General features: G+C 43.9%; 2 protein-coding genes across 2 annotated transcripts; both read left to right on the forward strand.

The window, feature by feature from the left end:
• Positions 1 to 38: 38 nt before the first annotated feature.
• On the forward strand, positions 39 to 9,826 carry EIF5A2 (eukaryotic translation initiation factor 5A2). Its single transcript, XM_042042137.1, has 7 exons — positions 39 to 259; positions 1,636 to 1,740; positions 3,206 to 3,337; positions 3,595 to 7,781; positions 8,062 to 8,154; positions 8,473 to 8,661; positions 9,572 to 9,826. The coding sequence occupies exons 1-4, from the start codon at positions 95 to 97 to the stop codon at positions 3,652 to 3,654; spliced, it is 462 nt and encodes a 153-aa protein (XP_041898071.1). The 5' UTR covers positions 39 to 94; the 3' UTR covers positions 3,655 to 7,781; positions 8,062 to 8,154; positions 8,473 to 8,661; positions 9,572 to 9,826.
• RPL22L1 (ribosomal protein L22 like 1) lies at positions 7,702 to 9,826 on the forward strand. The gene is made up of 4 exons (XM_042042136.1): positions 7,702 to 7,781; positions 8,062 to 8,154; positions 8,540 to 8,661; positions 9,572 to 9,826. Exons 1-4 carry the CDS (start codon positions 7,773 to 7,775, stop codon positions 9,714 to 9,716), a joined length of 369 nt encoding a protein of 122 aa, XP_041898070.1. The 5' UTR covers positions 7,702 to 7,772; the 3' UTR covers positions 9,717 to 9,826.
• Positions 9,827 to 12,723: the final 2,897 nt, after the last annotated feature.

A 12,723-nucleotide genomic window follows, 5' to 3' on the forward strand; every position in this document is an offset into this window, starting at 1 on the left:
TCCCCGCCACCCCCTCCCGCCGCCGGGGCTCCGAGCAGACCCTCTCTCGTTATCGCGCAGCCCCCCCGCCGCCAGCCCTCCCCCTCGCACCGCCATGGCCGACGAGCTCGACTTCACCACGGGCGATGCCGGCGCCTCCTCCACCTACCCCATGCAGTGCTCGGCGCTGCGCAAGAACGGCTTCGTGGTGCTCAAGGGGCGCCCCTGCAAGATCGTGGAGATGTCCACCTCCAAGACGGGCAAGCACGGCCACGCCAAGGTGAGCGCTGCCGGCCCGGCTGTCGCACAGCCCGCAGTGTGCGCTCCTGCGGCTCCCGGCTGGCCGACAGGGAAGGGTGTAGCGTTTCATTTGGCTCTGCATCCCGCCTTTGCCTTTCTCGCAGCAGTGTCTCATCATTCCAGAGCTGGCTCAAGGGTTTCCAGTCATACAAAGCAGGAAGGATCGAGGACCGGGGGGGTTGTTTTTTTCTCCCAACTTTAACTAGTTAACGTTTTTTAAAAAAAAAAAAAAAGCTTTAACACTCATAGTGACAAAACCAGTTTCTGTAGTGGGGGTAGAGTAAGTTCTGGAAGGGGGGCTGATGAAATCACTAGGGCGTGGTTGGCTTGTGCTGTCGATACCCACCAGAGCACTTCTGTGTCTGCCCGTGCCGGCAGACTTTTACTGTTGCAGTGTTAGACCAGGAGTGCCCGGGCTGTGTTACATAATCCAGAGCTCCGCGGACACTCGTTACTCTGTGGGCCTGCTCTGGCCCTGTTTTGCTGCCTTTGCCTCGCAGCTTCTCTCCTTATTCCAGCAGTGAGAGAGGAGTGCCTGTGTCCCAGTAGGGACGTTCTTAGCTGCTGTCTGGGGCTGCAGCCCTGCTGCCCAAGCAGTTGGCTCATGCAGCTGTCCAGAGCTTGGAGCAAGGCTGGAATCCCTCTTCATTCATTCATTCAGCCACACTTTAGGGTGGGTATATCAGAGTTTGGAGACAGATCTGTTACAAGTGCAGACTACAGAGATTTGTAAGTTTCCACAACCTTGTGCCATATGTATAGGGGATTAGAGTATTTGGGATTTTTCCAAGCTAGAGTCGACCAAGCTCTTCCTAGTATTTCCCCTTCTCCTTCCCCTTGGCTTGTTTTAATAGACAGATCCAATTTTCTTAAATATAGAAACAGCTGTGAGAAGAAAAGGACCTGAGAAGAACTGGTTGAACTGGTCATCTAAGCTCTAGCTGCAGTGAGCAGTGCAGCTGGCATAAAGGGAGGTGGGAGCTGCTGTGATCGCTGTGCATGACCACTCTTTCCCCTTAACCTCCACTGTTCTGTTTCTCAGAACAGCTAGGTCTTTAAATAAACATTTTCTTAACCACTGTGAACTCTTAGCTTGCTGCTGTAAAGCTGCAGAAGGCAGTGGAAGATAACAGTGGCTTGCTCTCCTGTGGGGTTTCTGTAGTGTACTGTGGAAGGGAGTGAGAGGCCTCCTCTTGATGTGAGGGATGTTTTCATACCACAAGCAAAGGGTTGAGGCAGAATCTGGGATTGCACATGATCTCGTAGGAAAGTGAGTAGAACCAGCAATACTGATGGCAATAGCATCTTGCTTCTCCAGGACCAACAGTAACTGAAGTTATTTTTCTGCTCTTACAGGTCCATTTGGTTGGTATTGATATCTTCACTGGTAAAAAATATGAAGATATTTGCCCATCAACTCATAACATGGATGTTCCAAATATCAAGAGGAATGATTACCAGGTGAGTTAACAGTCATACCAGGCTTTATACTCTTTGTACCACACATAAACTCTCTTCATCCCCAAATTTGCCTCTCAATAAAGTACTGTCTTGATATGACATAGCATTTACTGAATTGCTAAAACTGTCAAAACTCACTGATGGAGAGAGAGAGAGCTCCTTGGTGTATAAACAACCTCAGGTTAGAGTAGTAGTCTTTAGGCATGACAGGTAATAGACATAATTCATAACCATGCTTCTTCTAGCTATTGTTATAACGCCACTTCTGGATTCCTTGTGGTACTGGCATGCTTTAGAATACGGAGAGAGGTTATCCCTGCTGCAAGTTAATATTAGTTAAATGAGAATCAAGATCTCACATAAGTAAATTTGAATCTAAACATAAATTGTCATTTATAGTTTTACTCTTACATATGGTAGATGAATCCCCAAAATAGTCTTAAACTGCATCTGATGCCAATTCTAACTTTTTTGTTTTCCTTGTGTGGAAAGTGGCTATAGGTGATACTAAACAGTTCTGAAGCTCCTGAACTCTGCACTGAAATACATGTATGAAAGGAGCAACTTCTGTAATGCTGTCTGTGATATGGTTAGTGAGCTCTTAAAAGCACAGTTCAGGTTGACTTATAACTTGTTTGCTATCTTCTCATTGCATTGGGAATAGTTCTAGTCAGGAACTGACACATCCACATCATCTGGAAAGCTGCAGTTGCTTGACACAGGCCAAGTTCAGTGTTTTAGCAACTCTTCAGGACAGCTGATGCTGTTGGAGTAAAGTGTGACCAGCCTGTCTTAGTGTTCAGACCTTACAAGAAATTCTTAATGTTATCTTGGTGGTCTTTCTCTATTGTTCTGGGATTCTGATCTTTTGGATTCACTGTTACATGTCCCAAATTTTCCAACCTGCTCTGTCAAAATAGCCATTCCTCTTAGCTCAGGCTTTTGTTTAGGCTGAAAACAGCATTATAAAATGGCCCAGGTCTTGGTGGATGTTCCCTAATTTATTGATTAGTTTAATGTAAATGATTGTATCTCACTGTAGACATGCAGGTATAGAAGTGTATAGTTACACTGTTGTGTACTTTTTACACTTTATACAAGCAGTGTAGTTGAGTGAACACCATTCCAGATACTGTTTCTAATTCACAGATAAAGAAAGCTGAACCAGTGACCTGGAAGCAGTACATTTCCTAAATCACACGTACAGGGTTTGTAGTGTCCCACCTACAAGGATGTAACCAGCAGGGTTCTGTTGGTTCTTGATAGCAGAATGCCTTTGCTACAGTTGCCCTAACTCTTAGCCCACTCAACCTTTGTTAAAAATGGATTTGAATAAGGTCCTTAATTGTTACAGTACTGAAGAATTATTGTAACAGGGAGAGTTCACTGCCTTCTGCTTACATTAAGCTACTACCTGCTGGTGACTGCTGATGTTAGACTTGTAAAAATGAACTTCTCTTTGCAGCTGATAGGCATTCAGGATGGGTATCTCTCCCTGCTGACAGAAAGTGGTGAAGTTCGTGAGGACCTAAAGTTGCCAGAAGGGGATCTTGGCAAAGAAATAGAAGGAAAATTCAATGCCAATGAAGATGTGCAGGTGAGTAGGGAGGGCAGACAAGAACAGTTCTGGTTAATCCCACTTGTCGATACAATGAAAAAGTATTATTCTGATATTGACCTCTTGTATCTCTTTGTGAAGAGTGGGTTGGAGGGGTGGGGATTGGTACTTGGAGATGCAGAAGGACATTTGTACTGGAGCACTCAAAAGAGATGGGATAGATAGTAAAATGTGAAAGTTTGTAACCCCCTTCCTGTGGCCTGGGCTGGAGCTCACCTCCGTGTCTTCTCTTCCAGATATCTGTCATAAGTGCAATGAATGAAGAATGTGCTGTAGCCATAAAGCCTTGCAAGTAAAGAAGATCTCCAGGCTCGGGCAACTGCTCAGGTCTGGACAAACCACAAATCTATAAATTTGGTCCTTATTGTCACCAAAGCTCTGGCCTTCACAAGCAACCTCATTTCCTTTTTGAATTGTTAAAAAGCAGTGCTGGATTCTGGATTAGTGTTGCAGGCTAACTGGCAGTTTTCAAAATCACTGAGATTTTAATTCCTTAATTGTAACTATTTTAACATTCCTGTGGGTTTCAGCTATGGATCTAAGAAACCAATCAGGTGTTACTAGTGGATATATTTTTATTTGCTTGAGCAAAACAGTGTTTGTCTGTATGAACAGACAAAATACAGTATTCAGGGGCTTTTAGATAAGCTGGTAGGTATCTAGGATTATAAAGTGACCTAGAGCACAAATAGTATTTTTCTTGACATCTTTAGGTAGAACTGACAATAAAAGTAGCTTTTTTTTCCCCCCTTTTTTTAAAGCTTAAGTACTTTGTGGATTGGGACTCTTGCAGAACTGTAGGTGCCAATCGCAACTTTTAGACCAAGCAACTCAAGTGATCAGAAATGCCAGCTGGCTTGACCAAGCCCCAGTGGCCATGTGCAACTAAACTGTATTACCTCTGTTTTCTTCTTTGCCAACTTGTTGGCTTATTGTAATGATAAAATGATTTTAAAAAAAGCCTACCTGTGGTTTAGGCAGGCCGTTGGAATATTGAGTAGATAAGACATAGATAGGTCAAGGGGACACAAAGGTGAGAATGGATGTTAAAGCTATAGACTTTCACTCGAGGCCTTTGTCAGACTTGAAAAATAAAATAGAAAAATGCAGTTCAATTGCTTTCCTTTATTATATTTATCTTAAACTATAAAAGGGTGACAAACTCCATGGGAATCTGTTGCAGTGCTTCCAGCTTTAGGTTTTAACCTTCAGGTTCAGACCATATTTTTGTAGCACAGGGACCACACGTTTTTCAGAAAGTGGGACAAACTGTAGCATTGAGCCTAAACTAAATGCATGTGATTCTTTTTTTAAAAAAAAAAAAACCTATTGTATTTTCAAAACATAAACTTGACAGATGATACCGAACAACCATGGCTTCACTATAAGAGTAACTAACTTGCTACCTAGTTAGGGAAGCTGGCTCCTATCCTGGGGAGTTCTGAGTCATAGCAACACGCATGCATGCCTCTAACTATTTAGTACCTTAACAAGGCTTCACAGCAATAGTTATGGAAGGATAATTAGCCTGCTCCTGTTTAAGGCGTTCAACTTAGAATTCTAAGACTTGGTGACTTTTCATGAGTGGGGAAACTTCCTTAGTCCATGGCTCAGACCTCTCTTCACAGTTGATAAATTGTTTCCTGAACTTGCCTTAATGCTCAGTGGCTGATGGAGGCTGACACGGAAGCTGCCCCCGACAGCACGCACAATTCACACTACTGGCAGCCAGAGTCGGACTTCATGCTGCTCTTAACTGCTTAAAATGTTTTCAGCTTCACAGTTTGTACTCTCTAGTCCCCGAAGGGCTCGTGGCAACTGTCCTGAGCTGTCCTTGGCTACACTGGGGCAGGGCTTAGCAAACCTTGGAGGTGCAGTGCAGGTGGCAAAAGCACGCATTGTCCGCAGACTTCCCGTGCCAGGGAGAGCAGTGCCAGTGAAGGTAAAGACAGCAATAAATACACTCTGGTAATAAAGCACAGCTACCTGGGACACCTGGCAGAGGTAGGACCTGCCACATGCTCTTGCCTAGCACAAAACATGTTGCAGGTGAATTCTATAAATAGCACCTTGACGGAAATGGCAAAACTGCTTTTAAAAGAAGCTGTAGATTGAAATGCTTCAGAATCGTTCTGAAGCAGATGAGAAATAGTTCAGGCTAGTCTGCACTATCCTCCTTTCTGCCTCTCCATCGAGCTGGTACCTGGAAGTCAGGCTTTGTTGGCTTTGGAGGTGACTGAAATGATTGCTGATGGTGCTGACAGCAAGCTGAGCTGTGTGGTGTCACATGGGAAGTCAAACTAATGCAAGTTCTATCACCATATTACAAATACTTCCAATATGCTTGAAAACTACAAGACTTGAATTTGTCCTTGCTCTGGTAGTGTTTTAGTCTATTATCAGGTGCCTGTCTGTCCTCTGAAACCTTGTTGGAAGACAGGTACTTGGTGCCACTGGCCCACAATCTGAGCAGTTACTTGGACTAAGCTCTCTGGGAGCAGGGCTGGTGTAAGCCCTGTTCCTACAAGCAGGGTCCTGGCCTGACAAGAGTTTTCAGGTACTACAGCAATTTAAAGATAGAGGTTTTATGACCTCCAGCTTGCTGGAAGAGCCCTCCTCCGGACTTCCACATGTCCTTCTGCTGCAACCTTCAGTTCTGCAAGATTTAAATGATTAAGTACTTCATTATAGGTTTGTTCTTATATACTTAGTTGTCTTTGTGAAGCACTTCAGGCACCATGGAAGTGCAGAGCAATCATGCATGAAGTTTCCCATAGGTAATACATAAGCATGTCTTAAAGCATAATCTCCAAGTTTCAGTAAGGTTAAAAGTTGCTTCTAAATTAGAACATGTATTTGAGGCATTTTTTTCCAAAGCAAGACGCTTCAGTTTCCTGTCAGAATCGTTGCAACAAACTTTGTTTGTGATCAGTAGTCCATAGAGATGTGTATTTTTAATATCCATAACCAAGTGCTTAGGGAAGTTCTCTTTTCATAGCTTTACTTTAAAACAAATCTTACCGGTGTATTTGTTCTGTATTACTGTCTTAACACTTAAATTGTGTCAAAACCATAAACAACTTACAGATGATGGCAATTGCTTAGAGTAAAGCCTGTGAACACAGGGAGCTGGTGAGCAGTATTTCCACTCCACACAAATAAGGCGGTTTTTTATGGCTCCTGTTCATTGAGTTTCTCTTAACAACTTCACACAATTGGAAAGACTGCAGTGTTTCCTGCCTCAAATGTTGGCAAATAATACTTTGAGAATCCAATAGATCCTTCTAATTTTTGCTTGTAATGGTGGTTTTTCAACTGGGCTCTTGCTGGTTGAGCCACGTTCTCAGGGCTGTTTTTTTTTAAGCTGAAGTTCATTGTTTCTCTTGCAGGTTTTTCTAATCCAAAGTGTACCCAGAAACGGTGCACGGTCTGTAGTTTCACAATACAGATAACTTTACATAATCTGTTAAGAAGTCAAGTTTGTTGACAGTTCTAACTCTTAATGGTTACTGCAGGTCAGTCTCACAGAATTCAAAATTCAATAAATCCCACTTTTTTTTTTTTTTTTTTTTTCGATTGAGTAATTAGAATGTAGTTTGTTACAGTACAACTAAACTTCAGGCTATAAAGAGACCTTGTTCAGGATATTTCGAGTATCCACTGGGAATGTTCCTGAAGGTGTGGCTCCTGGAGCGATCGGCAGCTCAGCGTGAGGTGGTCGGAGGCTCTGCAGCACCTGCACTGTGGCCCTGCAGGATTTGGCAGCCGAGAGGGACTTGGTTTGTGAACTCCAGGGAAACGTTTGCTGTGCTTTGCTGTATCGGGGAACCCCTTTGTCCTGTGCTGTCTGTTGTAAGCAAACCCGGCTGCCGCGGCTCCTGGAATGCGGGGGAGCGGCGAGCGATGGCCACCGATGGCCACCGCGGCTTCTGCTGCTCGTGGGACACCCCCGGCCCTGCAGCCCGTGCGGCGGCAGCTCCGGTGTCTGTTTGGGAAGCTCTGTTACTGTTCTCAACACCATGGAAACGATCAGGGGAAAGATTTGTACGTGTGTGTGTGTTTTGCTCCAGAAATAATAAAGGTGTCAGTGCTGTGGGGAGCTGGTGCTGGTTACAGTGACGGGAGCGCGGGGGGGCTGCCAAGGGACTTCGCAGCCACTTCCAGGGGCGGAGGACGGGTGGCTGTGGGAGGAAGAGGAGCCCGTGCGGCCGTGTCCTGTCCCAGGGGAATAACGCCGGGAAATTCCACACGGGATTCCCTTCCCAGGGCCGCCATCTTCCCGGGAGCGCCAGCCCCTCCCGGCCTGCTCCGCGCCGCGCCGCGCGCCTGCGCGGTGACGTCACATGGCGGGGGTATAAAAAGGCGGCGTGGCCGGCCTCACTTCCTTTCGGCCGGAGCAGCGCGGTGGAGCGCCATGGCGCCGGTGAGAGCGGGAGGGCGGCGGCGGCGGCGGCGGCCGGGGGAGCCGCGGGAGCCGTGGGGCGGGTCAGGAGCCGGCGGCCGTCCCGCTGCGAGCGGGGCTTTCCCCGAGAGGGCTTCTTGTGGGAGGCGGCCGGGCCGGGCCGAGCCGAGCCGAGCCGGCTGCAGCGAGCAGAGTTGGCCGGGAGAGGGCGCTCCCGCTACCATGTGTGTCCCCCCTTGGGTCGGATAAAAGTTTTTTACGGCGTGGTTTGTTAATGATGGGGGATTCTTTGGTGTTTTAGCAGAAGGACAGAAAATGCAAAAAGTCAACCTGGAAGTTTTGCCTTGACCTGACCCATCCTGTGGAAGATGGAATCTTTGATTCCGGGAATTTTGTAAGTTGTGGTTTTGCTCATTCTTGTGACGCATGGTATAATAAAAGCCTTAGTGCAGTAACTGAGTTGCAGTTGACAAGCTGCATTTTAAATGAGTTAAATCATTAGCTGTTCTTTAAAATACTGTCATTTTAAAAAAGCCATTTGGTTCCATAGCATGCTTCATACCTGTCCAGCAATAGAACTGTTTTAGATTAAATTCTGTTTTAGCACTGGGGTGATTTTTTAATAATTGCATGCTGTAAAATATTTTTGTGCTGTAAGTGTTTCTGTCAGGACATAAGTAAACAGTGGTTTTTAATGTTGTTACCTGACTAGGGTCCCTTCCCTAGTTCATACCTAGGGTGCCATTCCCTAGTGTTCTATTTCTTTAATGTTGAAACAGGAACAGTTCCTAAAGGAGAAGGTTAAGGTCAATGGGAAAACTGGAAACTTGGGCAACACCGTTCACATTGAACGTCTGAAGAACAAGATCACAGTGACATCCGAGAAGCAGTTCTCTAAAAGGTTGGCATGGGTGTCGTTCTGCTGTGTTTGTGGGGTTTGAACTGTGGCATGTTGACCATAAAAACAGAGTCATTTAGCTTGGAAAAGATCTTCACAATCAAGTCCAGCAATAAAGCTGGCACTGTCAAATTCACCACTAAACCATGTCCCTTAAAACACACATTAATATTCAGCTCTTGCCTGCAAAATGAGTTCAAATTAGTCCACTTCTGATACTTGGAGAGGTGTTAGCTCTAACCTTCATAGCACTTGTAAATATTAGTGAAACATGTAATTAAAACAGATTTATTATATCAGATATTTAAAAACCACTTTTTAAAACTCAAGGCTTGATTGCTAATTAATGTTGACTCTAAGCATATTAATAGAGGTACTTTATATCGGTCCTTAGAAATGTATCAGGAGAAGATGGACCTTTAAAATAACACTGAACTAATGTCGTGGATGGCTGTTTGATTATTTAATTGGTTGTATTGTAATGAATGCGTGCATGATGTGGGTTGTTGCAAACAAACCCTTTAAACCAAATGAAGCCTTAAACTGTTTGGTTTGTTAGGACACACAAGAACTGAGCGCATTGATGAGAGGTACGGATCCTTCCTTGCATCCCCTCTTTGTTTGCTGGTACAGGTGCACCAGAATCTGTTACCTTAGACTGAGGTTTAGAACCACTTAACAATGCTTTTCAGTTGCAGGCGTTTTACTGTGTAGTCAAAAAGCAACAGATAATGAATTCTTACATACTTGTAGTGAAAATACACTTTTATTGCCTGTTACATGTGAAAACTTCCCATTTCTGGGTATAGTTACTGTGGTATTGCCCTGCTCAAGACATTGTCTTGGCTGTAGTGCAGACAGCAGTAATGCTTGTTCAGTGAGAAACTTCTAATGTGAAATTCCTGCTTTTCAGGTACCTGAAATACCTCACCAAGAAGTACCTCAAGAAGAACAACCTGCGGGACTGGCTCCGCGTTGTCGCGTCCGACAAGGAGACGTACGAGCTGCGCTACTTCCAGATCAGCCAGGATGAAGAGGGATCCGAGTCTGAGGAGTAACTGAACCTTGGCTTTATGCTCAGTGCAGAGTACAAAAGACTAGAACATCTATTTATAAAAACACTTTTAACTTATTGGTGAATAAAGATTTTGTACCCTGTTGGACAGAGCATGGTTGGTTTTCTAGTATTTTTCTTAAATTCTAGTTAGAAAACAGCACGGGAATTGTTTGACTTGCAGTTTTCCTTCCACTGCCAGGAATCAGCTGTTCAGTTGGCACTGGTGAAAGTCCCAGTAGGAAAAAACTGAGCCCTTTGCCCATGTGTAGGACAGTTTAATCAATTGTTAATCATGTTGGTATAAATAGTTCTAGAGCTTGTTGTGACTGAAAGTTCCAGCTCCTTCAGTGAATTTATGTGAAGGTAATGGCATAATACTTAATACAAGTTTACTTCTAGTTATTTTAGTTTAAAAATAGGCTTACAAATTGTAAATATTTTTTTTCCTGTGTGATTTACCTCATTCACTAGTTGGTTGTGGTATTCCTGTGTGTAACCAGAAGTCAAACCGCAGGAGAACAAAGATTTGAAAGGTTATATTAGATGGATAAATAAGGATATGAAGACAAACCTGATTGCCAGCAACCAGCTAGAACATCTTAAGGGAAGGAGTGAGATGTCCTTCTGTATTGACAGTGCCTGAATCCCGTAAAATCCATACAGATTTCTGCTTTTATGATATATTTTACAGTTCTTGTATTTGACTTCTGGGATTATTTCTTTAAAACAGGTATTTCTCTAGTACAAGTGGAGAATTCTTCATTGGAACAAATAATTCCATAACTATGCACTAGTTCTTCATGTAATATCAAGAGAGATTTGTGTTTTCATTATGGAAAGAGTATTTGTGAGACTGAGGTTGCAGTAACTTGCATGTAGATGCATTTCATTGCCACGTAGTGTCCTCTGCAGGTGATTACTTGGAATATTTACTCATGTTCCGGTGTGTTGGTGAACTCTGGAATAAGTAATGCCCTATTTGTTCAGTGTCATAAACCAGGGATATATTTAGACTCTGATACTGAACTTTGTGCTTGAATAAGTCTGGTAGTTGGGGCTGAAGTGTGCCCACTAAATTTTTTGATCTGATGATTTTTTTTTTTAATATATTGGCATTGTTTTTACTGACAAACCTCTGAGACAGATGATTTAGAGACTTGACAAAGCACAAAACAATACTTTACAGTCAAATGATACCCACTTTTGCTACCTAAATCGAAATGAGAAGTACAGAAGGGGAAATTAATTTTGTCAACAGCCTTTTGGGTATCATTTGTCATTTTCCAATGTGCTTGAGCAGCTGTTCCTGGCCCAGGGAGAAGAGAAGCAGCAGCAGTGGAATAACTGCTACTTGTGCCATGTCTGCCTCAGTGGTTGTTTTATTTTGCTGCTTCAGAGGTAGCAAAAGGAAGGGAGCAGTGTGTGTAACTGGCTGCAAGACACGATGTGTTGGACTTCATATGTTTCAGTGGAAATAAACTGCAAAAGTCCTGCTGCAGTCTGGGCCACTGGGTAGTGCTGCCTTGGGATTTCCCACTGGAGAAGAACCAGGCAGTGTAGAAGCAACAATTGAGGGTGGTTTTGCTGTTAGAAAGCATTTACAGTGGCAGTAGTTGATACTGTTTTGAACAAGCCACTTTTTTCACAGTAAGGCTGCAAGTATTTGTAAAACTGATCTGATCTGTTTTCTTTGCTGCACAAAGTTAAGCAAAGGGCCTGACTTAACAGTTGTATTTCAAAACAGAGCCCCACCTGGTTTTTCAGAGCTGTGCTTTTATGTGACAGTATCTCCTTTACACCACACTGACACAACAAACCTGTTCTGATTAAATGGAACAAGCACGAACAAAAATCGGAGCTAATGGGATCACACTGCCTTGTTATCCTTCCTTTCAAAGCAGGCTGGCAGCCACCCATGTGGTGGTAGAGCCTAGATAAAGATTGTCACCAGTCAGAGGAAAACAAGGCCTGGGATAGCAAGCAAAGCAATTTATTTCATAGCTGGGTTTGGAGAAAAAACTGCCAACGTGCTCCTGCAGGTTGTATTGCTCCCTGAGGATGGAAGGCAGGAATTTCTTTTCCCAATGCTTGAAAATATTGTTAAACTTTGAAAAAGCAAAATTCTAGTAACAACTGTGGATCTAGAGTACTTAATAATTTTAGTAAAATTTTCCTTTAGATCGAGCCAGGCTTTTTTGTCCTGTCCCTGTGTTGGTGCCCAAGCTCCACTGACCATACCCAGAGCTTCCCATTCTGAGTGTGGATGCTATTGCAGCTCTTGTGCAGGTCGGACTTTTATCAGGTCATGGTCCCTGTATGTGTTAGGCATAGAAACCACAAAAAGGTTTAAATTTAAGTGGAGCTTGTATGGTTAGATTGTTAAAAGGTTCATGGAGAAAACTACCACTACAAATGAGAAGCTGACTCCAGGCAATGCTTCAGAAAAATCGTGATTCTTTCATAATTTCAAGTATTTTTGCAGCTGAAGTGGCCAGGTGTGATGCAGGTGGCAAGCAGGAAACAGAGCCTGTTATTGTTCAAATGTAAATTTATGCAAATTACCCAGATTAGAGTTGAAGCAAGCTTTTTTAAAAGCCGGAGGTCAGTGTTTCTGTGCTCTTAGGCAGAGAATAGCTCAGCCAGGAACATGCTTTGCCAGTTGCTTCTTTCCAACAGAATCTGCTGTAAAATAACCAGTTTTGTTCGCGTTTGTTTTGAAAGTTAAAAGATCCCAAACAGCTTGATCATGCACAGGATTGACTGTTGGAATTTTCCATATTTAGTGCTGGACAAGAGCCCTGCTAGATGGAGGGCCAGGCTCTCCTCAGATCTGCAGGGATGTGCTCCTGTGTCAGCCACGGGATGAAGCTGTTGGGAAAAATAATGCAGCCACAGAATAGAGACCTAACAGGTGACAGGAGCTGCTGCCAAGTTCAGCAGCCACAGAAACACCCCAGTCTCAGATGATGCTCGGGGTGCTTTAGGATTTCCAGAAGGGGCAAGTGCAA

This window comes from Corvus kubaryi, unplaced genomic scaffold (assembly GCF_017639235.1).
Source record: "Corvus kubaryi isolate FWS band 111438036 unplaced genomic scaffold, C.kubaryi_AGA036_p1.0 37397, whole genome shotgun sequence".
Taxonomy (NCBI): Eukaryota; Metazoa; Chordata; class Aves; order Passeriformes; family Corvidae; genus Corvus; species Corvus kubaryi.